General features: G+C 41.5%; 2 protein-coding genes across 3 annotated transcripts in view; one reads left to right on the top strand and one right to left on the bottom strand.

Moving 5' to 3' along the window:
• Positions 1-15,453, bottom strand: part of LOC104599679 (ATP-dependent zinc metalloprotease) — a 38,074-nt gene extending 22,621 nt beyond the window's left edge. For both annotated transcript variants that reach the window (XR_735552.3, XM_010262306.3), the window contains exons 1-3: positions 14,916-15,453; positions 14,076-14,135; positions 13,460-13,708 (exon numbers count right to left, since the gene is read on the bottom strand). Coding sequence is in view for 1 of the 2 variants with exons in the window: in XM_010262306.3 (XP_010260608.1) it covers positions 13,460-13,708; positions 14,076-14,135; positions 14,916-15,363 (757 nt within the window). In the remaining variant the exon portion in view is untranslated. The remainder of the gene's footprint in view (positions 1-13,459; positions 13,709-14,075; positions 14,136-14,915) is intronic.
• A 9,652-nt stretch (positions 15,454-25,105) lies between these two features.
• Positions 25,106-27,377, top strand: LOC104599680 (scopoletin glucosyltransferase-like). The gene has a single exon (XM_010262307.3). The coding sequence runs from the start codon at positions 25,694-25,696 to the stop codon at positions 27,140-27,142; it is 1,449 nt and encodes a 482-aa protein (XP_010260609.1). The 5' UTR covers positions 25,106-25,693; the 3' UTR covers positions 27,143-27,377.
• The last annotated feature ends 396 nt before the right edge of the window (positions 27,378-27,773 follow it).

Raw genomic sequence — 27,773 nt, 5'->3', positions numbered from 1 at the left:
ATTATTCTAGATATACATGGGAATATCCCATGCGGACAAGGGATGAAGTACCAAAAATTATCCAAGACTTTCAGCGGATGATCTTCACCCAATTTCAAACTAAAATCCAAAATTTTCAATCAGATAATGCCAAAGAGTATTTTCATAGTGATCTCACGGAATTTTTTACTTCACGTGGTTCACTTCACCGTAGCTCTTGTGCCCAAACACCACAGCAAAATGGTGTTGCCGAAAGAAAAAAACGACACCTCCTTGAAGTAGTCCGGGGTTTAATAATCCATATGAATGTTCCAAAACGATTTTGGCTTGAGGTTGTCCTTTGTGCTACCTATCTCATCAACCATATGCCCTCTCGTTGGTTAGAGTGCAAAGCCCCATATCAGCTTCTTTTCCCTAAGGCTCCCCTTCTTTCCATTCCTCCTCTTGTGTTTGGTTGTCGTTGTTTTGTCCAAAATCTGTCACCCACTCATGGAAAATTAGACCCTCGTGCTATTCCTTGCATCTTCTTGGGGTATTCTGTTACTCAGAAGGGATATTGTTGTTTTGATCCTGTTTGTCGAAAGTTTTATGTTTCCATGAACGTCTCTTTCTTTGAGAGTGAGCCTTTTTTCCCTGTTTCTCCTCAATGGGAGTGTAGGAATGAGGAGAAACTAGTTCAGCTCCCTCCTCTTCCCGATCCTCCTCCTTTTCGTGTCTTCTTTCGTCGTCACAAAGGCCAACCAAGTTCAAGAGCTGTGGAGAACCTAGAAGTTGTACCTCCAATGCCATCAAACTCCCCGAGAGCAGATCATACTCACTCAAGTATCTTGGTTCCTATCAATGTCCCTGACCCTATTGCTATTGATACCTCTGTTGCTAATGACCTTGACCTTCCTATTGCTTACAGGAAAGGTGTTAGATCTTGCACCACTAAACACCCCATTTCTCACTTTGTTTCCTATGAAAACATTTCACCCTCTTTTCGGGCCTTTCTCACTTCCATTGACAGTGTTCCTATCCCTAAGAATGTGGCAGAAGCTCTTTCAGTACCTGAATGGACAGATGCTATGAAGGAAGAAATTAATGCTCTACATAAAAATGGCACATGGGAACTAGTAGATCTTCCTAAGGGAAAGGATCCAGTTGGATGTAAATGGGTGTTCACAGTCAAACATAGGGCTAATGGCAATGTGGATAGGTATAAAGCTCGTTTAGTGGCAAAGGGGTTTACACAAGTGTATGGAGTTGATTATGCAGAGACTTTTGCACCCGTTGCCAAGATGAACTCCATTAGAGTCTTGTTCTCCCTTGCTGCTAATCTTGACTGGGATCTACATCAGCTTGATATCAAGAATGCATTCCTGAATGGTGACCATGAAGAGGAAGTTTACATGGTACAACCCCTTGGTTTTTGGGCTCAAGGCAATGAACAAAAATTGTACAGGTTGAAAAAGTCTTTATACGGGCTAAAACAATCACCAAGAGCCTAGTTCAACAAGTTCCATGCATCGGTTTAGCAAAAAGGATACAAGCAATGTCAATTTGATCGCACATTGTTTGTGAAAAGAAGGGAAGGGAAAATTGTTGCTTTGATAGTATATGTTGATGATATAATTATCACTGGCGATTGGAAGGATAAAATCCAAAAGTTGAAGATTTTTCTTGCTACACAGTTTGAAGTAAAGGATCTAGGTCCTCTAAGATACTTTCTTGGAATTAGAGTTGCCCGCTCACAAAAGGGTATCTTCATTTCCCAAAGGAAGTATGTCCTAGATCTACTCCAGGATACAGGAAAATTGGGAGTGAAGCCAGTTGATTCCCCTACTGATCCTAACCACAAATTAGGTGACTGCCAAGGTGAACCTATCAAGGATCTGAAACAGTTTCAGAGACTTATAGGAAGATTGTTATATCTTTCTATGACCCGACCCGACATTGCTTATGCAATTGGTGTTCTTAGCCAGTTCATGCATGCTCCCAAGACCACTCACCTTGAAACAACAGAAAGAGTTCTCAGATATCTTAAGAAGTTCTTAGGCACTGGTTTGTTGTTTTAAAAGGACGGACATCTGAAAGTTAAAGTGTACACATGTAGATTGGGCAGGATCCCTATATGACAGAAAGTCAACTAGTGGCTACTATGCCTTCATAAGAGGAAACCTAGTTACCTAGAGAAGCAAAAAGCAGAATGTGGTAGCTAGATCCAGTGCTGAAGCTGAATATCGGGCAATGGCTCATGGAGTGGCTGAAATTATGTGGCTAAAGAATCTGTTGAGTGAGTTGGGTTTTCTAGTAAACAGACCTATGACCCTATTCTATGATAACAAAGCAACCATAAACATTGATGCTAATCCAGTGCTGCATGATAGAACTAAACACATCAAAGTCGACAAACACTTTATCAGAGAGAAAGTTATCACAGGGGAAGTGTGTACTCCTTATGTCAACTCTGAGGATCAACTTGCAAACATCTTTACAAAAGGGCTACACCATTCACGGCATTATGACTTATTTGACAAGTTGGGCATGATTGACATCTATGTCCCAACTTGAGGGGGAGTGTTGAAAGCTTGTATTTTCCTAAGGATAGTACCGCAGGGGTACTATTGTACTTTTACCCTTTTATTGTATATATAACAAAATAGCTAGCGCTGCTAGCATGCTTTTGACTCTCAATCTTTTCTCCTCTCTTCTGCTCTCTCTCTTCTCTCTCTCCTCTCTCTTCTCTTCTCTTCCATCACTGCACTGATAACAAATACTTTAGGGTAATTCAAAAATGGAATTATGGGATCCTAGGATTTTAAGAATTTGAATTATAATACTTTAGGGGTAATTCAAAAATGGAATTATGGAATCCTAGGATTTTAAGAATTTACAGAAAACTTAGAGATACTTTAAATATCAATATTAAACCTAGAGATATTTTACAAATTTACCTTTGGGTTTAGAGCAAGTTCGGGGAATTATATACAAAACCTGTCCCCGCCCCGTCCCTATTTAGGGTTAGGGAAAATCCGTCCCGTTCGGGGTGGGGCAGGGCCCCAGTTTTATGGGGGAAATTGTCATCCCTAGCCACAAGAAAATCCCAAAAGAAGGCAACTGAAGCCCCCAACTTACCCCCCCCCCATATCAACTTTCCTTAGAAAATATCTAGTCGATCCCTCTAATACATAAAGTAAAACCCATTCACTTGCCCTTCTCATATATAGAAAATAAAACCTGTTCACTTTAGTCCTTCATCAATTGAAAAACTAACCCATTCACTTCCCTTTCTTATATACAGAAAACAAAACCAATTCACTCTAGTCCTTCATCAATTGAAAAACTAACCCCGTTTTTTTTAGTATGCGATCAAGACTACAATCAGCCTTGAACCCTAGTAAATTTCAGATTAGAAAAAGTAGAAGAAAAGAAGAGAAAGGGAGAAAAGAGAGGAGAAGAACTGGAGAAACAAAGGTTGAAAGAAGGGACAGATTCTTAATAATCTGCCACCACCACTCTCTTAGTATTTATAGGTTATGTTCAGTACATAGGGAAAAGGACAGATCTGCCCTTAGTACTTACATGACAAATAAAGCAAATAAATAACTGAAATAAATTACAACTAAAATAACAAACTAACACTACCATGACTGAAACAAATAATTACACATACTGTCCTACGAACACAGTGGGGACCACAGCTGTGGGGCCCACATCAGTGTTCTCTACAGTCCCCCTCAAGTTGGGAATGATAAATATCATTCCCAACTTTGATAGGTCTGCCTCTAACTTCCTCCTTGGTACTGCCTTGGTGAGGATATCTGTGAGCTGCATGTTGGATGTGATATACGGGAGACACACTTCTTGTGATGAGACCCTCTCTCGCACAAAATGTCGATCAACTTCAATATGCTTAGTTCTGCCATGTTGCACCGGATTGTGGGCTATATTAATAGCCGCCTGATTATCACAATACAGCATAAAGGGCTTCTCATAATCAATACCCAATTCTTCAAGTAGTGATCTCAGTCATAGGATTTCAGCCACTCCATTAGCCATTGACCTGTATTCAGCTTCAGCACTAGAGCGGGAAACAACACTCTGTTTCTTACTCCTCCAAGAGACAAGGTTACCTCCCACAAGGGCACAATATCCAGAGGTAGACCTCCTGTCATCAGCACTCCCAGCCCAATCGGCATTTGTATAGACCACCTTCATGTGATTATTGTTCTTGAACAGTATACCTCTACCCGGGCATCTCTTCAAGTATGCTAATATTCTCTCTGCCGCAAGAAGATGAGTAGTTCTAGGGGAATGCATGTACTGGCTGACAACACTAACTACATAACTGATATCTGGCCGGGTGAGGCAGAGATATAGGAGCTTTCCAACCAACCGTTGGAACATAACTTTGTCTTCAAGAGGCTCCCCGCCCTGTGCACTAATCTTGTGATTCTGTTCAATAGGTGTATCAGCAAGCTTAACACCTAACTTTCTAGTTTCTGCCAACAGATCTAGAACATGTTTTCTCTGAGAGATAAAGATCCCTTGTTTAGATCTAGCAACCTCAATACCCAAAAAGTACCATAGTGCACCAAGATCTTTCACCTCAAACTCTTGATGAAGCAGCTATTTGAGGGACTCAATTTCACTACTACTATTTCCTATCACAACAATATCATCCACATACACAGCAAGCAGGGTCAGAGAGGAGTCCACCCTCTTAATGAACAGTGTATGATCTGACTGGGCCTGTACATAACCGAATTTTCCAAGGGCTAGTCTGAATCTATCAAACCAGACTCTAGGTGACTGCTTCAAACCATACAATGCCTTGTTCAGTCGGCAAACCTTCTTACCTGTCTCTGTATCATAGAATCCAGGAGGCAACTGCATGTAGACCTCTTCCTGTAAATCTCCATTCAAAAAAGCATTTTTAACATCCATCTGGAACAGGGGCCAAGAATGACTTGCTGCAAGGGATAACAGAACTCGGATGGTGGTCATCTTGGCTACTGGGGCAAAGGTCTCCAAGTAGTCTATACCATAAGTCTGGGTGAACCCCTTTGCAACCAGCCGGGCTTTGTACCTTTCAATGGAGCCATCAGTATTATGCTTCACAGTAAATACCCATCTACATCCAACCGGTTTCTTTCCTTTGGGTAGGTCAACTAGCGCCCAAGTATTATTTTTCAATAGGGCATCCATTTCAACTTGCATTGCATCTTTCCACTCTGGAACTGATAATGCTTATTGCACTGTTCTTGGAATAGGGACATTGGCAATGGAAGTGAGATAAGACCGGTAAGAGGGAGATAGGCAATCATAGGATAAAAACTGGGAAATGCAGTGAGCTGTAGATGTGGTGCAATGTCGTTTCCCTTTGCGGACGCAACAGGGAGGTCAAGGTCATCCGCAAGAGGTAAAGGAACAATGGAAGGTATCTCAGTGGGCTCTAGGACTGTAATACCTGGATCTGGAGCCGCAGAAGGAACTGGAGCTGGCCTGGACTGCCGATGACTGGGATCAACCTGCCTGCATCGCCTGTGATAGACTCTCAACTCCTGATCCCTTTGACCACCCTCACCATTACAGCCTTCATCACCCAATGGAATAGGTAAAGGAACAGCCCCACTCCCACTGCGCTCCCCCTGAGGAAAAAGACCCAAATCCCCACTCTCACTACTCTCCCCATGAGGAGAAACCCTAGGATAAAAGGGTGTCTCCTCAAAGAAGGTGACATCCATGGAGACAAATTTCTTCCCTGAAACAGGACCATAACAACAATAACCCTTTTGAACTTATACATAGCCGAGGAAAATGCATTTGGAGGCCTTAGGGTCAAACTTGGAATGATGGGGCCCGAGAAGCTGAACGAAACAAGTACAACCAAAGGGTTTAAGGGGAATGGTAAACAACTCCTCGTCTGGGTATAGAAGGGAAAAAGGGGTTTTCATATCAAGAACCCGGGAAGGAACCCGATTAATGAGATATACTGCCGTGAGGATGGCATCACCCCAGAAGCGAATAGGTACATTAGAGATAAACATAATGCTTCTAGCCACCTCCAAGATGTGCCTATTCTTCCTTTCGGCAATTCCGTTCTGCTGTGGTGTATGAGGGCAAGTGCTCTGGTGAATAACTCCACGATGAAGGAGGTAGAAGGTCAATGGCTTAGCAAAGTATTCCTTTGCATTATCAGATCTAAGAACTTTGATCTTGGCCCCCAACTGGGTTAGAATCATCTGATGGAAGTTTTAGGTCAGAGCAGGAACCTCATCTCGAGAACGCATAAGGTAGACCCAAGAAAAGCGGGTATGGTCATCAACAAACAATAGAAAATATTTGTACCCACCCATAGAAGGGATGTGATATGGCCCCCAAACATCAGTATGCACAATATCAAAAGAATAATTACTCATTTTATTACTCAAAGAATAAGATGTTCTACAATGTTTAGCAAGCTTACAACTCTCACATCTCAACTTTGGCAACTCAATAGACTCAAATAAAGCAGGAAACATACTCTTCAATGACCGGAAAGATAAATGACCTAATCGGTTATGCCAAAGCATAACCGGACTCACAAACTGAGAAACAAAGGGCTTCTTATCCACTGGCTCTTCCCAACGAGAACTCTCCCCGAGCAGATAGATCCCATTCGTCTCACGGCTAGTCCCAATCACCTTCCTCGTCTCCAAGTCCTGAAAAACACATCGGTCAGGGAAAAAGGTTACTGAACAGTTCATATGTTTGGTAATACTACTGACTAAAAGCAGGTTAGTATCAAGCTTAGGAACATGTAAGACCGAAGATAGAGAGATAGTATCCGATAACTTGATGTCACCCTTGCCAGAAATGGGAACAAGAGAGCCATCAGCAATGGATACTCTATCTCTACCGGAGGACAAGTGATAAGTAGTGAACAATGATGGCAAGCTAGTCATATGGTCGGATGCACCTGAATCTATTATCCAACAGTGTTCAGTATTACCTGGAGCTGAAGCATGGTAAGCTGAGGCTCGAGTAATTGAATGTGCAAAGGCAGATGTGGCAGGGGCCGTTGGTGACTAAGATGGCTGAGTTGAACTCCCAATTTCCTTTTCCAACTGTATTAGGGCAGCCCGAACTGCAGCTAAGGTCTCTAGGGGTGTGCCTTTTGTGCCTGACGAGGATGTTGAATCAGTATTCACAGCCACATGAGCATTACCCTTCTTATTTCTCAGTTTTGCTGGGACCAAATGAGAATGCAGCTTCCAACAAGTATCTTTTGTGTGCTTGGGTTTCTTGCAATGTTCACATACCAGGTCCCGTTTATCTTCCTTCTTCCTGTCCCTTTCTGGATCACCCCCTGACTTAGGTTTAACAACTGTCAGGGCTGGGGAAAGAGGCTGAGGTTGCATCATGACTTTCCGCCTGGTCTCTTCACTATGCACCAGGGAGTATGCTTGAGAGAGGGTCACACTATCTCTGGTCAGTATCTGTTGCCGCACAATGTCATATTCTGAATTCAGGCCAGCCAGAAATTCAAACACCCTATTTGTCTCGACTTGCTTTCTATGAGTCTGTGCATCTCTGGGACTCTCCCACTCAAGGGTCTCTAGGTGATCAATCTCATGCCACAGGGATTTCAAGGTAGAGAAGTAGACAGAAACTGGTTTCTCTCCTTGTTTAAGACTATTCACTTCACACTTCAGTTCATAGGCTCTGGCAACATTAAGGGGTTGGGAATAGGTTTCTTTCATAGCATCCCATATCTCCTTGGCTATCCTGGCCCACAAGTAATTTCGGCTGATATGTGGCTGCATAGAATTACACAACCATGCCATAACCAAGTAGTTTTCTTGAACCCACTTGGTGTACATTGGGTCCTCCTTGGAAGGTTCTTTCACATCTCCCAAGAGGTAGCCCAGTTTTCCCCTTCCCCCAATAGCCATCATGGTTGATTGGGCCCATTCCAAGTAGTTTGACCTGTCAAATCTCACAGTTGTAATCTGAAACCCAGTTTCAGATATACTACCACAACTGTTGTTCCCAAAACTACCTTCTCCCTGATTTTTAAACTCCATCTTTGGTCAAGAACCAGTAGGTACGAACTGTTAGGGTCACTACAACAGAAAACAACACTTGGACAGTCGATCACAATCAGAAATCAGTATGGAATCAATGCAGGTCTGATCTTGAAACCAATCTGTAATCACGGTATATGCATGAAACTAGTGCAGGTCTGATCTGAAACCAATCGGCAACCACAGTATATGCATGAAACCAGTATAAATCTGATCTGAAACCAATCGGCAATCACAGTACCAAGCAGTTCATACAAGTTTTCACCCCCCTAAAAGAGCTCGAAACCAAAAAACAGGTATGAAACCAGCTTAGAGAGCAATCTGAGATGCTGGAACAGAATTAGGGTTTCAATCGTAGGTCTGAAATAAGTGCTCAGCCGCACTTTCCAAGCAGTCCGTACAGTTAGGTTTTGTCGTAGGGTCAATGTGAAACCCTAAAACTGATCACCTTTGGGAGAAAACCCTAAAACAAGCACTTTCCAAGAGGATAACAAGAGTTCGGCCCAACAGAAAGGTTTGCCGCAAGGTTAATATCAAACCCTAGAACTGAGAGAAAACCCTAAAATAGTTCGGCCGCTCCTTCTAGATAGGTCCAACCTATCTTGACTGATAGCAGTCTCTAGAAAATAAATAGGACTTACCCAGAGAATGTTGTTCGCTACCTTACAAGGTTGCCTAAACCCTAGCCTTCTCTGATTCTTCCTGATTACCAACACTCTACAAGCCGTGGCAGGTCTTCAACAGCTGCAAACCTCTTCTGGTAACCTCCAAGAATCAGCCAACGTATACTTCTTCATAAACTTCCAGCCCTAGATGGTTCTCATGTGGTCGGCTGGACTAGACTCACATGAGAAACCCTAGATAGATAGGCTCTAATACCAAGTAGGCGATCAAGACTACAATCAGCCTTGAACCCTAATAAATTTCAGATTAGAAAAAGTAGAAGAAAAGAAGAGAAAGAGAGAAAAGAGAGGAGAAGAACTGGAGAAACAAAGGTTGAAAGAAGGGACAGATTCTCAATAATCTGCCGCCGCCACTCTCTTAGTATTTATAGGTTATGTTCAGTACATAGGGAAAATGACAGATCTGCCCTTAGTACTTACATGACAAATAAAGCAAATAAAAAACTGAAATAACAAACTGACCACTAACTGACACTACCATGACTGAAACAAATAATTACACATACTGTCCTACAAACACAGTGGGGACCACAGCTGTGGGGCCCACATCAGTGTTCTCTACATTTTTCTCTTCACGCACGACTCTTTTTGTCTTCTTCACCCTCTTGTTGACTCCAACAGTCCAACCCCAAATAAGCCTCCCCTCAATCTAGCAAAATACTTTGAGAACAGCACAATTCCATTTATTTTTTGGTGTCTAAATATTTTAATTGTGTTGGGAATGACCTCAAAATTCTTCTTCTCCCCAAGATTATCATTAATCCTTTCAAGTTCTAGAACTGCATTCTACAACTGTAGATTTATCCATATGATTCAAACTGTCCTTAGAACCTTCAACAAATTACCAGAAGTTTCTTCCACTTCCTTAAAGGCCTTCCTTGTAAACTCCTCATGCCCCAAGAAAAATAAGCCCAGTATTTTGCTCACATCCACCTTTACGTTAATGACCATTTACAAATCAGCTTTTCTATCAATTTCATGTGTTTCATCCAACATAACTGCACATTCCTCCTCTTCATTTTCAGCTTCCAAGCCCTCATCAATAGGTTTCATTCTATAAGTCATTTTTCTTTGGTATACCCTTGTTCCTTTATCCAACCCATCCTTTTCCTGCTGCTTTCCTGATTTATCCTCCTCTTCATTTACGTCCTTCCTAATGTCCCTTTCCACCTTTTTGCCTTTTCCTTTTCTTCCAACCTCTCCATTGTATGTTCTCCTCCATCTGCAACAACCGTAATAGATCAATTTTAATTCCCCATTGTCCTGTTGCAGCCTGCTGCCAAAAAGAGAATCTTGTAACTCGCTTATAACCTCCTCAGTTCCCTGAGAATCGTCAGACAGGTGCCTATTAACAGCCATCCCCACTTCCTCCCACCGAAAACTAAACAAAGAGGATGGTGATGGACCAGAAGAGTCGTCCATCAACAACCTCCCTTGTCAGTCACGTGATTGTTTTAAAGCCCATAAGCCTCGTCTCTGTTCAAAGGGCTACATACATATGACCCAGGTTCTTTGACCAACCCAACTTCTGTTGGCTTCATAGAAATACCTAAATTAATACTAACCAAATCAACCAAGTAAACTAATAGATTTCTCTGGAGCAGATTTAAACTTTTTAATCATTTAAACCATAAATTTGCTTTTGAAAATAATGTCAAAGAAGTAGCAAAGCAGGAGCTCTGCCAGTTCGTCCTCAACAGCATTTCTCTTCTTATATTGAGTTGTTATTATAGAGGGTGGACCAGCAACTAATTGACTGGAAATATGATGTGGGCGCCGGCAGCAGCAGCAGTAATTTAGTGTTCTCAGCAGCAGCAATTTAGTGTTCTCATCCTATCTTATCTATTCAGTATTCTTACTTATCTGCTTTCAGTAGCAGGGATTAGTAGGAGTCTTATCTATTCAGTGTTCTTATCTTATCAGTTCAGTAGTATGGATTAGTAGGGAGTCTTATCTTATCTTATCAGTTCAGTAGGATAGATTAAGGGAGTCTTATCTTATCAGTTCAGTAGGATAGATTAGTAGGGAGTCTTCCTAATTAGCAAGGAGTCTTCCTAAAAGTAGGACTCTTATCTCTTGTAATCTCCTATTTAAGGAGCTGAGAATATTGAATAAAGGCATCGAAAATTTCAGTCAAGAAAGAGCAAGAGTTGGTGATCTCTTGAACAAATCACCATTAAGGCGCCAAGATAGGTTCCTCAAGAAAAGGGAGGAACAAGGGAAAACAGGAGGTTTTCCCCGTGGACCGACCCGTGACGAGATCCTATTCGCGGGCCCTGAACAAAATATCATCCCCTGACATATGCCAGTTAACTGGCCTATTGTACTTTTGATTATGCCCTTTCTTCAAACCTACTGATCATTAGCCACCAACATTTGAAGTTATTAATTCATATCTTGATTTTTCTTCACAGCAATGTGGATGGAATAACCTGACTAGAGCAATTCAGAAGTTGGGTAAAGTTTCAGACATTGTCACTAAAGTCAGGAGAGACTTTAGATAGTTTCCCAAGTATAGCACAACTTGCAAATAAGAATTGGGAAGGAGTGTTTAAGCACAAAGAAGGAAGATTAGACACTGAAGAAGAAAAGAAAAAGATATATATTGCTAGGGAAATGGTTCCAGAAATTCCCTAAGAAATATCAAGCTATTTAGCAATCCAGTGACTAGAAGTGAATATTAAGTTGTACTAAAATGGTTGGGGATGTTGAACCTTCTGAGTGTCATTCTTCATTTTGCCATTATTGAAAGACCACAGGTTCATTCACCGACTTTTTCAACTCAAAAAAGTATTATGTGGTTACTGGTTACATGCAACAAGGTTAGAGTCTGCAAAGATCTTCAATGACTACATGTACAGGAGAAACATGTGGATGGCGCGGGACACAAACGGGCATGGTGAAATGGTTCCGTCCCCATAAATGGACACCAACATAGGCAAGACCCGGGCTAGCCAGACGGGCCCTGGAACTAGCAGAAGAAGTGGATGGTGCGGGACACAGACGCCCATTCACAGAAGGAGTCATTGTCGAGGACGACAATGAATTGAGTGGGGGAGCCTGTTATGGTTCGACACATGCTTAGCCTTGCCTACGCTTGGCAGGCTTACGTTAGGGACATCACCGTCATTTTCGCCTGTAAGATTTTTGGGAGAACTGATGTCATTTTCAGGCAGACCACCAAAAGCTTAACGTACTCTTTGAGGAGGGGTGATCAACCTCCTTGGGTGCCTAACCTTGGCACTCCTAGACCTTCATCCCCTTGCGGGGCGGCCCTGGTTAATGGCTAGCATGGCTACCAGGGTTCCTCATGGGCGCACACATGCTCATGGGGACAGTGTTGGACCGGCACTGCGCTGCCGACATTCAAGGGAGGCTTGGCATGCGGGCCTGGCTCAAGCATGACCCTTCACCTCGCCAGCCCCTTGCCCAAGCTGATAGAGCTATCCCGTTGCCCCTAGCGCGCGGGTGTGTTCCGGCCCAAGCGGTTGCCTATCATCATGGCACACAGGTGCCTGTCATCATCGGCATACAGGAGTCCCTTCACATCGGTGCCAAGTCACCTCATCGGCGCACAGTCGCCTTGCATCATGGTTGTCCCCCTTTAGCACGTAAGCGGCACCTCCCATGGACCGGTCTGAGCCAGAAGAGTGCCCCGGCCATTGGACTTGAGGTCATGATCCAGTGCTACTGACTTTCGTGGAGCCATCTCATCGGGCAACTCCTAGCCTCTAAGCGCAGAAAGGCTTGTCCTAGCCTACCTTGGCCTGGACGCCGCACGGGTTTATTCCGCTGTAGAACTACCCCCGTGACATGTCATTCTTCATTTTGCCATTATTGAAAGACCACAGGTTCATTCACCGACTTTTTCAACTCAGAAAAGTATTATGTGGTTACTGGTTACATGCAACAAGGTTAGAGTCTGCAAAGATCTTCAATGACTACATGTACAGGAGAAACATGTAATTGGATTGCTCCATCTTGTTTAATATAGCCTCTTACCTTAGTTATCAAAAGAAAATGTTAACACAACATTTATGACACGTTTCCTGGCATCGGAATCCAAAAATGTTGGGTTTGTTCTTCTAAGGTGGAGAGGAGTTCACCAGAAGAGATTTCTTGGTGTAGGAATCCAAAAAACAATCAGATATAGAATCTGTTGAAGATAGCAGCACTTATGATGAACCTTTGGAGGATGTAGAGGAGTGATTGTTTGAAACAAGGTTGTAGGATGGTGGGGGGAGTCTATTTTTTCAATTGGGATAGGCCTCTTGGGTGTCGTTTTTGTTCTTGTTGTCTTAGGCGGCTTATGTCCTCTTGAGTTTGTGGTGAATGTTCCTTGAATTGTTGTTATAATTTGTGAGGAAGGTGGAAGCTGCTTTTTTTTTGGGGGGGGGGGGGGGGGTTCCTTTCTCTCAGATGATGTCTTATCACCTTCCTTTGTATCTTCTTATTTTATTTTTAATGAAATTTTTATTTACTACAAAAAAAGACACATTTCCTGTTTCTAAATGACCAAAGTTTCTAGCAAGACCAATTTATTGAGCCTTACATATATCTGCATATTATATTGTTACTTGTTGCATTGTAATCTCTTCATTTTTTTCTTTTTTTCTGTCCTTTCATTGTGCCGCTATTTTATCTTCATGTTTTATTAGACATAAGCATACTGTTTTTTTTCTCACCATTCCCTTCATTTGCAGTAATAATTTTGGTTATTAATCAAGAAAAGGAAATAGAGATTACCTGTAAGAAGATGTCCTGCTTCATGTACTAGAATTCGGCGCCTATATGGAGGCCAATAGCTTGAAATTTGAGCCAAACAGCAACCCCCAAGGAAAATAGAGTCTAGCATGGCTAGCCCTAATATAGCTGCAAGGTTAGGTCTAATATCTATTCCTTGAGAGAGTAAATAGGATATTCCACCAAGAAAAACAACAAGAACAAAACTAGAGCTTCCAGAAAGACCCCACTTCTTTGGAGAAAGCTTAGACACTGCAAAAGATAATAAGGCACATTTGAGTGGGTATGCAACCATAAAAAGCATTAAAAGTTGTCATATATGAGTAAGAAATGAACAAGGTAGAAGTAATAAGAAATGATTTTAGCACTAATAATTTAACAGTGGAAATGGCGTTGAATAGAATGGATTGGTGAAACAGGATTCATGTAGCCGACCCCATATAGTTGGGATAAGGCATGGATGATGATGAAACATAAGTAACTTGACCTTGAGAACCACTGTATTAATGCAAGGAACACCAAGTAGAAATTGTGTTCTAGTTGATGAAAGGTATGACAAACACCAAAAAAAAAAAAAAAATCATTAACTTTTGAAGAAATTGAATAAAGGAATTTTCACCTTCCAAACCAGTGGAAGACTTCAAAACTGTTGGAGTAACATCTCTTGGTCCCTCTAAAACTGCAGAAACGTGTAGTCAAAAGTAAGTATAAAAAGTGATTCTCATGCTTATGTGAATGGCAAATAAACCTTTAAGTTTGTAAATTTACTTCTATGTCGTGTGCATGTAGATACATAGGCAGTTCTTCCCCAAAATTATGAGTTTGTGTTTTCAAGTACAGTTTGAACAATAAGAAAGTGTCCTAGCATTATATCTTTCAATTAGAATATTGTAGAAGAATAAAAAATTTCTGTATCTTTTCTTCAAGGTGCTGAAGAACTGCTTGTATCTGTGGTAGAAGTACAAGACATCGATATCAAGAACAACAAAAAAAAAAAGAAAGAGAGAACAAAAAGAGAAAAGCAAAAAAAAGGGAAATATTAAATATACACTCTTCTAAGAATTCATAAGAAGATCCCTACAGAAAAAGAAAATGAAAAACAAAAATCTGTGAATAAACCAACCTTCATTACAACTCATTCAAAAGTTAACCTAAAGTCATCTCGTCCATGGCGTAGACAATTGCTCAAAGATAAAACTGAATTATATAATCCAAGTTTCTGAAATTACTTAAACATACCATAAACAAAATACTTATATCATCAAAATGCCCTATAGAATCCGGTGGAGAGGAGAAAAGAAAATGTCAAGCTTGTCAAAAATGCAACAAACAGAAAATAAATGAAAATCCATTTCAAAGACGTCGTAAATTTCACCACAAACGATAAATTCCCTGTTCAAGTTCCCTGAATCAAAACAATTAACACTGAAACAGACAATGAAAATTAATAGAAAAATACCAATGTTCCTGCATTTTCCGAAACTGGGCAAGAATCCTCTGTCCCTAAGAAACGCATAAGCACTACCCACAAGCTTCATATCGTCCGCATTCAAGCAGGTATCCAAGACTTCCCAATCCCTCTCGGACTGAAACAAGTCTAGACCATTACCCGGAGAAGAAACTGAAGAAATCAAGGAAGAAGAAGAAGATTCGACAGATAAACTTTCAAGTGACTTTAGGAGTCTGAGAGCTCGTGCGAGGTCCTTTTCCTTCACTGCATCTTCGTATTCTTTCCATTCTCTCAGAGCTCTGGTTCTTAGCCTTCCCCAGTGAGAGGCTTTTGTCTCTGTAAAATAGCCGAAAATAAACAATGAGGTCGGAGAGAGGTGCAATTTGGAAGAGCGGAGAGTTGCGTGGGAAAATTGGGGTGAGGTTGTGAGGGAGAGAGCAGAAAAACAGAGTGCCATCGGAGCTCACCAGTCACCACAAACTAACATAGAGAAAACGAATTCTGAGGAAGGAAATTAGATTTTAACGGCCGAGAGTCAGCGAATAGACGGCTCAGTACACCGTTTGGTTGAGATCTTATTCCTCGCTGTCTGTAAGCTGGCCAAAGATGTTGGCGAATCACGTTGAACGGTTTTGGGTAAATTACACTATTTTCAAGATAAATTTCTTAAATTATCTTACCCACATGGTTTAGTTAATTGACTAAGTGTACCCGAAAATTGACTAAGCCTACTGTTTCTAACAATTGATTAATACTTCTCTTACCGTTAACATAAATACAAAAAGACTATTTTACCTTTTATGTTTCTTCAAAATTTCAAAATAAAACAACTTAGACATGGAAAGGAATCTCATACTATGTTTCGATGGAGTTCGATCAAAACTGAAATTACAGAATAATTTACTGAGAGCGTAAGTTGGGAGATTGAGAGACAGAGGCAGAGGAGGAAGTCTAAGAACGGAGAAAGGAGAGAGAGACCAGAGGCAGGGGAGGTCTGAGATGAAGGATTGAAAGCGTAACTTTTGATGACGCTCTAGAAGAGGACGATTGAAGTGGGTGATCATAGGAAGGTACGCCTGTTCACTGTGCGGATTTAACGATTGAAGCACCACTTGCTGCACTAAAGCTCTCATTACTCTATTATATACGGTAGCTATTCGGGTGTTGTTGGTGATGAACAAGATTCAGCCATTGCAACTGTTGATGCTCGGATTGGCCGAGGACAATAAAATAATTTCGTCTTTGGGCTCCAGAGGTGGGCCGAATGCTTCGAGGATTCGGAGACGAGGTGCTGAGGTCGAGGGCTACAAGCCTAGGCTGATTGTGTACCGAGTTTCATAGAAGCCGAGGGCTGGTAGTTGAGGTGCTCCAAGGCAGAGGATGTCAGAGGCCTCGGGTGAGAACTCGAGGCGGAGACTTTGACGGTCAAGTCAGTACGACGGTACGAAGAGGGGAATTAAGTACAGATGAGTAGACCTATTCATGGGTCGGGCGGGGTCGGGCTTTCACTCTGTATTAACAAATTTTTCTACCCGAGCCTGAGCCCAGCCTGACCATCGGGCCTACAACTTGGGCCCGAGCCCGAAATTTAGCCCATGTTGTTACTACTGCTGAAGCGGCTGAATAGAGAGAGAGAGAGAGATTATAAAGAAAAAAATAAAAAATGTATATATTAAATGATAAATATATATATATATATTTCAATAAATATTATATTATTTATTTTATATAATATATAAAATACATATTATGTATGTTATAAAATATATAATGCTAAGTCGGGTCGGGCCGGGCTCCAGCCGAGCTTTTTTGACAAATCCCGAGCCTGGCCCGAAACACAGTCGGGCTTATTGTGTTAGGCCCGAGGTTAGGCCCGCGGACCTAATTACATGACCAAGCCCGACCAGGGTGTGGGCCGGGCCATCGGGCTACCCAACCCATGAACAGGTCTACAGACGAGGGCTCCGAGGAGGCTACTCGTAGACGTTGAATTCCCAAAGTGACTGCACTTAAGCTTTGTAGTTGGATCGGATTTCAGGAACAGGATCTCTCACCTGGACGGGGGTACCCCCTATACTTGAGGCATCTGGAGCTGGTGGAGATGAATGCTTGAAATGGGAGCCGTACGAGGGCAGTCAGCGAGCTCAATGGGGACGCATGGGCACTCCGCGATTGGCTCTGTACAAGGGGTGCAGGGTAGCCCCCGTTGTGGCGAACCGCATCCCTGGTTCTGGCATTTGTGGGCTGGGCCTCCCAACCCTGAATGGGCTAGGCTGGGCCACCCTTCATCAGTTGCCCCCCACTCCCGATGCCGAGGTGAAGAATTCGGCTTTGGCTTATGAGAGTAGTAATGGTGAGTGTCAGTGGGTCCGACAGTCGAGGTGTACCCTGTAGTGGCGTTCTCTTTCGCGTCTCTGCCTGGTTCGTCTTCATAAGTTGGGCCAAAACTGCAAGTGATCCACGACACTGCTGCTTCGGTTAGACGACTGGGGGCCGTATTCTGCACGGGTCCATGTGTTGGGAGAATACCCCGTGAGCAGAATGACTTTCCGGTCAAACCTATGTGTGCATTCGCGCGATCGGGTCACATAAACCGGTGGGTCGCAATGGGCAGATGCGCTAGTTCACCTCAAGAGTCGTTTCGCCTTCCGAGGACGAGGGCTCAGGGGTGCAGTGTGGTTGGATCGCAGGTGCAGAGGTGTTTTGAGTCCGTTAGATCTGAGACGATCCTAGCCATCACTAGCGCATCATTTCGCCTTCCGAGGCTGAGCATTACGCGGCGGACTATAGTTGGGTTGTAGAGGCGGTGGCTTATCAACCGTTGGATCTCGAGATATTTGGGTCGTTTGTTCTACTTTAAATTGGGCCAAAACTGCAAGTGATCCACGACACTGCTGCTTCGGTTAGACGACTGGGGGCCGTATTCTGCACGGGTCCATGTGTTGGGAGAATACCCCGTGAGCAGAATGACTTTCCGGTCAAACCTATGTGTGCATTCGCGCGATCGGGTCACATAAACCGGTGGGTCGCAATGGGCAGATGCGCTAGTTCACCTCAAGAGTCGTTTCGCCTTCCGAGGACGAGGGCTCAGGGGTGCAGTGTGGTTGGATCGCAGGTGCAGAGGTGTTTTGAGTCCGTTAGATCTGAGACGATCCTAGCCATCACTAGCGCATCATTTCGCCTTCCGAGGCTGAGCATTACGCGGCGGACTATAGTTGGGTTGTAGAGGCGGTGGCTTATCAACCGTTGGATCTCGAGATATTTGGGTCGTTTGTTCTACTTTAAATAGGGCCCTTAACAGCAACGTTCTTGTCATTTGCCTCTAAGTGCTTTTGCTTTCGAGTGAACTCAGCTCCTAGATTCTCCAATCTTCGACACTTCATTTTCACTTCTTCTTCCTCCACTTCCCTTTAGGTAATCTCGAATGACGTCTTTATCAAATTCTGGACATGCGTGCTATGATCTTCCGAATGAGTCGGAGGGGAGCCCACCCGAACCCCTTCTCCTCTTTCTCCTTTAAGTCCTTCTGTCCTTGCTCCCCTTCGGCAAGAGGTTGAGGTGCTTCGGAAGAGGGTAGCCTCCAAGGGTGCCGAAGGCAGTCGTCGAGGCAATGACCCTCCCTGCAAGAGCACCGCATCTGTGACGCCGAGAGAGGCCGAGGGGTTCTCCCAAGTCGAGGGGGAGGAGACCCCAAACCCTATCTCTGGGACGAGGGCTGCCTAAGCAGTAGCCAAGACCGATCTCCTATGCCTAGGATTTGAAAATTCTCTAGATGGGGATCAGGTCAAGGCTCTGGCGAGGAAGTACTTCATCCCCTCGTCCTATGGTATGAGGGTGCTCAAGGTGGGCGACCGGCCGTGGACTCAAAAGGAGGGGGAGATCTGCATTTACCAACACTTTCTTCAGTTCGGTCTTTGGTTCCCCCTTCATTTGTTAATCCCTGGACTATTGAGGGCATATGGGATCACCCTTAGCCAGCTAGTGCCCAATGTCGTTAGGACCATAGTGGCAATGTTGGTGGTGGCTCGGTTCCAGGGGGTGGAATTGACGCCGAAGCTTTTTCAAGCGTTGTTTGTGCCGAGGAAGCACTCTTCCGAAGATGAGATGTACTATCTTCAATCCCGTAGGACCAAGCCTGTAGATAACCCCTCTTCCATGCATAACTGGAAGGGTAAATTTTTCTTTTTGTCTTGTCCCGAGGGCTGGTCCTTTAAGTCAAGGTGGGGAGAGGTTAGACAAGCTATGGAGAAGAGTGTCCCCCTGCTTAGAAGAGAGGAGAACGGTTGGTATAAATCAGAAAGTATGTCAACTGAAAATAATTATTGTTATATCTTTAGCTAGAGACAAAAAAAATGTTGGTGTTTCCATCTCTACCTATATCTTGGACATATATTGATGCTTTTTGAATCTATAGCGATGGAATAAATTGTCGAATTATAGTACCAATGGTCGTTTTTAGTAATGGTGGAAAATTATATGTTAATAACCTATACAAACGAAATAATAACCTATACTGAAACTTATTACTTATAAGTTTCTAGTTTATGAATATGTGTACTATTCTATCATTTTAATTTGTCATATTATATGTTATTTTCATTAATTTTTTCCTTAAACTTTGAGGCTTATGCCTTGCAACGCCTTGAAACTTATGCCTCAACTACGCACGCACACACACACACACATAGATATATATAGATATACAGATATAGATATATCGGTTTTGGTTGATCTGCACATGGTCAAACTAAAACCGACCCTAGCCTCTCAAGTTAGCATAATGGATGAACCAAATCCAACTGAAAATACTAGAAAACCAACCAGCTTGGATAGAGTTGGGTCAGGTTGGTCAATTTTATTGGTTTGATGAACATCCCTAGTTTCTCCATCTTGCTTGTATTGGGTTGATATCTTTTACACATTGACTATATTGGTGAGATTATGTAATAGAGGAACTGCAAATTGTAAACATGGCCACTAAAAGGTAAGGACCCAAGGTGATAATTAGATTCTCCATAATTGTTTCCAAGTCACTCTAGGAAAAGAAAAATGGGTAAAGGTAGATGCCTCATTATGAGTCAACACCATATAAGTTGAAGTACATGAAAGAAAAAATGTTTGAGGGCATGGACATCCAAACCAACTAATCAATTGTTTCTACAATTGAGCTCTATAACTGTATACTCTTGATAGTGGCAGTTTGGGACTCAAAAAGATGATATAAGGCTACTACCAACCAATTGCCATCATCAGGGTTAATCAAATTTTCTGCTAAGGGCCTGTTCACTTTTTAGATTTTGAGAGGAGGGAAAGTCCAAGATACCCATGTTCTTTTTTCAGATTTATGTGGGGTCCATGGAAAATTTATTTTTCCTAGGTATCATGATGAGAGTAGAATTTATCATATTTTTATCTCCGATTATTCTATCTTTTATACTAAATTAGCATATAATTGGACTCATATTTCTTGTATTTTGGTCCAGGGTATGAAAGAAGGCATCAAGAGCAAAGAAAGACAAATCGGATGATTTTTCACAGTTTCAACATCGTTCAGTGATTTGGGCCTAACTCACGTCTCCGAACTCCGAATGGGCTGATTCAAGATCCACTGGAAAGATAAGAGAAAAATTCACAACTTTCATGTTTTGGGTGTTCGCAGATTCGGCCTGCATCAAAGTCAATTCCGGGCCCGAAGTCGCGGCAAATTCATAGGAAGGCCCAATCCGCAGTTGAAGCCCAACTCGCAAAAAAGCCTGGCTGAAACCCAATTCGCAGAGGAGGTCTATTACGAATCCAAGAACAAGAAACTAAGAAGAATCCTCCTAGATTTAAATTCTTGATGTAATCTTAGAGTGATAAAGGGATTGAGTTCAAGAGATAAAGAAATAGGGTTAGAATTAGGATATGACTTTCTATTTCTTCTAAAGATCAACTTCAAGAGAAAGTAGGAAACCACCCCCTCCCCTTCAATCTATATAAAAGAGGGGGCGGACCAGCTTTAGGTATCACTGGATCACTGGATCACTGAATCATTCAATCATTCAACTTCTGATTTGAATCAAGAAGCAATGAGTAATCAGTCAAGAAAGGTTCAAGAATTCAAGAAACTTCAAGAAGATGAAATCTTAGCACCATGGGCGAATTCAAGAGTTCATTCATCCCCTTTGTTTGTTTTAATTCTTCCATAATGAACTGGTTTGTTTCTTGCTAGGGCTATGGAAAGCCTAACCATGATAATGAATATATTTTTATCTTCTTGATTCATCCAAGATTGTGATTTCCATATATTCTATGAATTATTGTGCTTAATGCAATTAAGAGCTTGACCACCTCTTAATTGATTTGGGTTATGTGAATGAATTGAGAGATGAATTTATATAATTGACAGAATAATTCATAGTGTGAATTGAATGGTATATAGAGATATATATACATGATTCATCTGAATTTAATGGTTTTCTTGGACTTAATGCACTTCCATCTTGAGAGCTCGACTCGAGAGATTGAAGGGTTACCTAATGGGGGTTTAGTATATCTCGAGAGAGAATATTAAATAAATTTGTGAAAATCTCAGCTTATGGGAATAACAATTAGTCTTGGATAATCGGACCCATCAGTATTCATTACATTGGCTAGGTGGACCAAAAGTCCTAGCGATTTCATCATTTGCATATTCGATTAGTGATCACCCTTGTTTTTATTTTCTTTGTTCCAGTTTTATTTTCAGTAGTTCTTGCTCAATCCTAAATTTCGATTGTCTAAATAATTAGGGAAAACTGTGATTCTAATACTTATTTTGTTAAATCCCCGTGGGAACGATATTATTATACTACTTGATAACTAGTGCACTTGCTAGGGTTATATATTTATAGCTATCATATCATTTACTCGTTTAAGTCGTACCCATATCCCAGGTGGATAAGTAATTTTTCCACCTAGGGGGAAAATTGCCAACACTTGGATTGGACAAAATTGCCCCTTTAAATAATGGTTTTTTATGGTTAAAATGATCATTGTCTTATTAAGTAAATGCATTTACCTGAGTAAGTAACTTCCTAAAAAGTGAATGGGGCCTAAGGGTCGTTGCTAAGGAGAGCATATTTCTTATATTTGGAGCGAAATGATACCTTAGACTTTTACTTTATAATAAGAGAACTCCTATCCAGAATTTATCACAATTAACGAGGGGTATTATGCAAACACATCTTTGATTATAATATTGGTAGTGGGTTGATTGGTTAATTGAGGTTAAAATCTTAGAATCTTTTAATCTCTTTTCCAGTCAATTCTTGTGTTCTCTTTCTCCCCAACCCTTTCTCCTTTATCCCCCTCCCTCTCTTCTTTTTCTTCTTGTTGCCTTACATTTTTGTTCTACTGTGATTGCCTTATTTACCATCATGAAATACATTCATCTCCCTATTGCTCCTAATTAGAGCTCACTCCTATATATAGCCAATTAAGCTTTGCCAAATAGGTGAATGATTCTCAGTAACATGAGCACTCTAATAGTTATTAACACCATTGTGAAGGTATTTGCTAGAAAGTAGTCTACATCAAAGTTTACTTACTCAGCTCAAGTAGGAAGCCCCTAGATTCATGACATGAGCTTTGCTTTTAAGAGCCATATCTTGAAGCCCAAACCTCCCCAGTCTTTAGGAATCAAGAAAGAAGACCATGGCTTTATGTAAATATGTCGCCCTTCAGAGGTGAATCCCCACCAAAAGTCATGAACTTTAGTAGGTAGCTTTTTACACACTCCCATAAGAGAAGATCATGTGTTAATTCCCCCATTAAATAAGCAGGTATTAATGCAATAGTGGACTTTGCACTTCGACTGCATGAGAAAGGCAAGCATGCTTCATCCCTTTCATTTGGATTGGATCTTCTCAAGCAAAAAACTCCACCCCTTAGTGCTTTGGTAATCGACCAAAATGAATTTGCATCGATGCCCCACAGCATATCCCAATCGTGTATTGGGAACATCTGTCAATGACAAGTACGGGAGATGTTCCCAGTGCATGCTGAGATATGTACGTGGGGCACTTGTGGGCAGGCTGCGCTCTGTGGGGCGCCAATGTGAACTCGATTAAAATAGGGCTTCTATGATAGCAGTCGACCTTGGTCATGACATGTTCTCCTATTTGATGAGTTAAGAGATTTGGATGCATTCCATGATGAACATTCTTACTGAAGAAGATCAAAGACTAATCAAAATTGATTTTCTGTCCAAAGAGCATTCCAATAATGAGCAAGAGAGTCTTTAACTTCTTGTAGCTCGAAAGGATTGCATTTACCAAACACCCCCTAGTTTGTATATACCAAACATCAAAACTCAATGACAACACAACACCACTGTACCAAACACCCCCTAGTTTGTAAAAGATATTGTTCTTTGAAATGGGTGTTTTTTTTTGTCATTGTTATTAACTTAGAAATCTCAAATGGAAATTTTTCTAATTTCACTTTTGCCATTAACCCCATTGATCAAGGACAAATTACTGGAATTCAGTAGTACTGCAGGGGGTATTTGTCACAAAACAAAGTTTGAAAGGTTAATTGTCATTACCCCTAAGTAGGTAAGGGGAGTGTAGTTTATCCAAACTTATTCACCATTTCAGCTGTTATCAAACATCCCTCAGAGAGAAAACCTGTTGAATGATCTGGGTGTGTTATTGGGGGAATCACGTATTTATGTAATAAAAGTATAATAAAACCTTGACTTGTTCGGTTGAATGGTCTCACATTAACCAGATAAGAGAAAGATCAATGGAAATGAGAGAGAAAACCTGTTGAATGATTTGGGTGTGTTATTGGGGGAATCACGTATTTATGTAATAAAAGTACAATATACTTGATTTTATGTTTAAACTTGGGAACAAAGAATAACAGGGTCCAGTCAAACGAGTCATCCAACGGTTTAACTGGATGGTTTCACATCAAGGGCTTATTTTTGTTGAACCCAATGGCTGAACCAATAAATTAATAATTAGTGACCGGTGAGCCTTTTGGCCAGATATCGCTGGTTTTTTGTTGGTTTGCATGAGCTGAACAATTTGATCAATAATTAACAATCAAAACTGTGATCCACGCTTTTTAGATGATGTTTGGCATCATGATGAATCTTTCTTACTATTTTTTCAAAAATCGACGAATTTTGAAATCAATGTTTTTCAAAAATTGGTAAATTTTGTTATTTGGTATCATTTTTGCCATGTAAGTCAATTTTTGAAAAATCAACTTTGATTTTGTTTGGTAATGATTCTCAAGGCCAATTTGTCCCTTCTTGTAGGGGTGCTCATGACCAAACTGTGGGCCTTTTTTTTTTTGTAATCAAACTGGTACTACCGGTTTTTGAAAAACCAGTAACCAAAACCGAATTGAAGCCAATCGGTTAATTGTCAGTTCGATTTGTCAATATTTTGGTTTTTTAATTTTTATAATATATATTATAAAAGTATTTATAAATATATAATAAAAAATTATAAAAATATATAAAATATTATAATTTAAATAATAAATTATATATCATATATTATAAATATATATTTATATATAATGCATATTTAATAATTTATAATATATAAAAAAATAATATATATATATCAATTGGTTTGGTTAACTGCCGGTTTTTTATATTAGTTAGCTGAAACCAAATCGACCAATTCGGTTAACTGATTTTTCGATTCGATTTTGATCGGTTTTTTCAATCAGTCCCATTTTTTTCTCACCCTTACCATATTGGATGTCATATCATCCTCAAAAAATCAGAATTAGCTAGAAATCAGAAAATCACCAAGAATGTTCCTTGAAAATGGCTGATTTCAAGAATTGATTTTTGGTCATAAAATCACCAAAATTGACCAAGTAAACATAAATTTCAACGCAGATTCCTCCTGATGTTGCTCCAATATGACGGTGATTTTCAAGAAACCATCGTCCATCCCAAACATGAGTTCACTTTCGCTCATTCAAGGACGGGCGAAAGCATCCGTCCCAAGATTTTTATTGGGCCACCTGGATCTATTAATACGCCAAACATCACCTTAGTTTTTCACCTGGTCACCCCAACCCTAGCATTGACAAAGGAAAAGAAACAAAACATCCAACCGAAAAATGAAAAAACCAGCTGATCACCCAGGTTTTGAATTTAAAACAGTATGGTGCATGCAATGGGTTTCTAATTGGTTAAATATTTCGGGGTACCATACTTTATCCAAATTCATAGTCGATGTCACAATTCCGTTTGTTTTACGTTCAAACACCTGGTGGTTGATGCATGGCAAGAATTTTGTGCGACCACGGTTGATTGACCAACTCAATCGCAGCCCAAGAAGTTCATCACTCTCTCTCTCTCTGTTCAATCATGTTGACATTCAGTAAACGCGGATGTCGACATGGATCATGGAAGCTTGACCAACATAGGAAAGAATTAAGAAAGCGTACTTCCATTCTGAACATCTCTATATTATGGCAGCTCTCTCAGTCTCAGGAGTGACAAGTAATCTGTTTTGTAAATCTTTCTCCCTCCTTCAAAGAAGGAAGGTATAGGAGTGTAGGACCTTCGGCCTACGTTATCCATGACATAAGCTTCTGAAGGAGAAGGAACCAGGAAAGAAAATGATTTTTTTTTTTTTCTAACACGAAGCAGAGAAAAGTCTGTTGAATGCGAAGTTAGCTAGATCTATAAAAGCCACCAGTCGACAAAGCTAATTAATCAATTTCGATCTAGTCCCAATTAAGCCTGGAAATCGTTGCTTCGTCGTCTCACTTTCTCTCTGTCACGCAGCATGGGCACAGATGATAAGCAACTTCATGTGTTCTTCTTTCCATTCATGGCACCAGGCCGCTTGCTTCCCATGGTGGACATGGCCAGACTCTTCGCTGCTCGTGGCGTGAAGGCAACCATAATCACAACTGCTCTTAACCTCTCCCGCTTCCAAGCCATCATCGACCGAGACATTCAATCCGGCCTCCAAATCCAAGTACACACAGTCGAACTTCCCTTCTCCGACGCCGGCATACCTGAAGGATGCGAGAACGTCGACACCCTCCCTTCTCGGGATCTGCTCAACTTCAGCAAAGCAGCCGCGTTGCTTCAACCACAGTTTGAGAAGCTCGTCGAGCACCACCTTCCTGATGCCATCATCTCCGACATGAACTTCACATGGACAGTCGACATTGCCCACAAGCACCACATCCCACGTCTAGAGTTCAATGGCTTCTCTTGCTTCTCCCTCTGCGTAACAGATTCCATCAACCGCTATACGCCCCATATACATGCAGCTTCTGAGTCGGAACCCTTCCTGGTTTCTAGCCTGCCCGACCCTCTTTACCTGACCCAAGCACAGCTCGTGGAGCGATTTGTACCGGGTGCACGAGATTTCCTTCAGAAAATGCAAGCAGAAATCGATCGATACACCTCCGACGTTGTAATCAACAGCTTTTACGAGCTGGAGCCCGATTATATCGAACACTATCAGAAGACAAGCGGGAAGAAGACATGGATGCTAGGGCCTGTCTCACTATGTAACAAAGATTCATTAAGCAAAGCCGAGAGAGGAAAGAAAGCTTCAATCAGTCAGGAGTGGTGTCTCTCATGGCTCGACTCCAGAAAACCCAACTCAGTTCTCTATGTTAGCTTTGGTAGTGTGTGTAAGTTCCCAAAGTCACAGCTGAAGGAGATCGGGTTGGGTCTCGAAGCTTCAAACCAGAATTTCATTTGGGTTATCAGAGATGTGGACGCAGGAGGATTGCCGGAGGGATTTGAAGAGAGGATACAGGGGAGAGGACTAATCATCAGGGGGTGGGCTCCGCAGGTTCTCATCCTAGAACACCCGGCAATCGGAGGGTTCATGACACACTGTGGATGGAACTCGACTCTGGAAGCGGTTAGCGCAGGTCAGCCATTGATAACGTGGCCGCTCTTTGCTGAGCAGTTTTACAACGAGAAGTTTGTGTTGCAGCGGTTGAAGATCGGGATCAGCATCGGCGTTGAAACTGGGTTCGTGTGGGGTGAAGAGGAGAGGACCGGCGCTTTGGTGAAGAGAGAGAAGGTGGAGGAGGTGGTGACCCGGCTGATGGGTGGTGGTGGGGAGGTGGAAGGGATGAGGAAGCAAGCAAAGAAACTTGGGGAGATGGCCAAGCTGGCCGCCGGAGAGGGCGGGTCGTCCAATACCAACATAAGCCTTCTGATCGAGCATCTCAAGAACCAAAAACGTCTGAGAAAGATTGGCTAGAGTTGGACACATGGAAATCATGGATTGTCTTGTGACCATATATAATAGTATTTGATTGATATGATGTATTGTTAATATATATCTTCATTGATAAGCAAAATTGGATGCATTTTTTGTTTTTTGTTTTTTTGCTTTTTTGGTATTATATATACCACTACTTGATGGAGTGTAATTTGTTCCCCTTTCTCATTTTGTTTTGATTATGACAATTAATAAGGCATTTTGTTAATGGTGATATAGCTAGGGACTTCACATGTCTCAGTCAGTCTAGGTTTTGTTTGGAAGCTGAGGGCCCATGCTTTATTTTTGTCCAGGCTTGCACAAGAAATAAAATCCATTTCTTGCCCAAGTGCAACATGTCCAAAAGATCCCTTTGCACTTGGGCAACAAAGAATTTAACTCAACATAGAAATAAGTGGAAAAAATACGTATAGTAAAGGCAATTTTAAATGATGTATTGGCATATGCTTTGGATACATATACATATGGATATAATGGAAAATTTATGATATATATCAATATGATAGAAAACTCAAATGAATCGCAAAATATATATTAATCTCCCCAGAAGTTTTTGGTAATTGCAAATCATTTTCCTTAAATTAATCTTTTAAAAGGAGGTAAAATTGGA

This window comes from Nelumbo nucifera, chromosome 7 (assembly GCF_055504915.1).
Source record: "Nelumbo nucifera cultivar China Antique chromosome 7, China Antique-T2T, whole genome shotgun sequence".
Lineage (NCBI taxonomy): Eukaryota > Viridiplantae > Streptophyta > Magnoliopsida > Proteales > Nelumbonaceae > Nelumbo > Nelumbo nucifera.
This window is presented reverse-complemented; position numbering and strand designations above follow the sequence as displayed.

Bases quoted from the DNA above. Each gene is read 5' to 3' on its own strand.
- LOC104599680 (XM_010262307.3), top strand. From the start codon at position 25,694: ATGGGCACAGATGATAAGCAACTTCATGTGTTCTTCTTTCCATTCATG.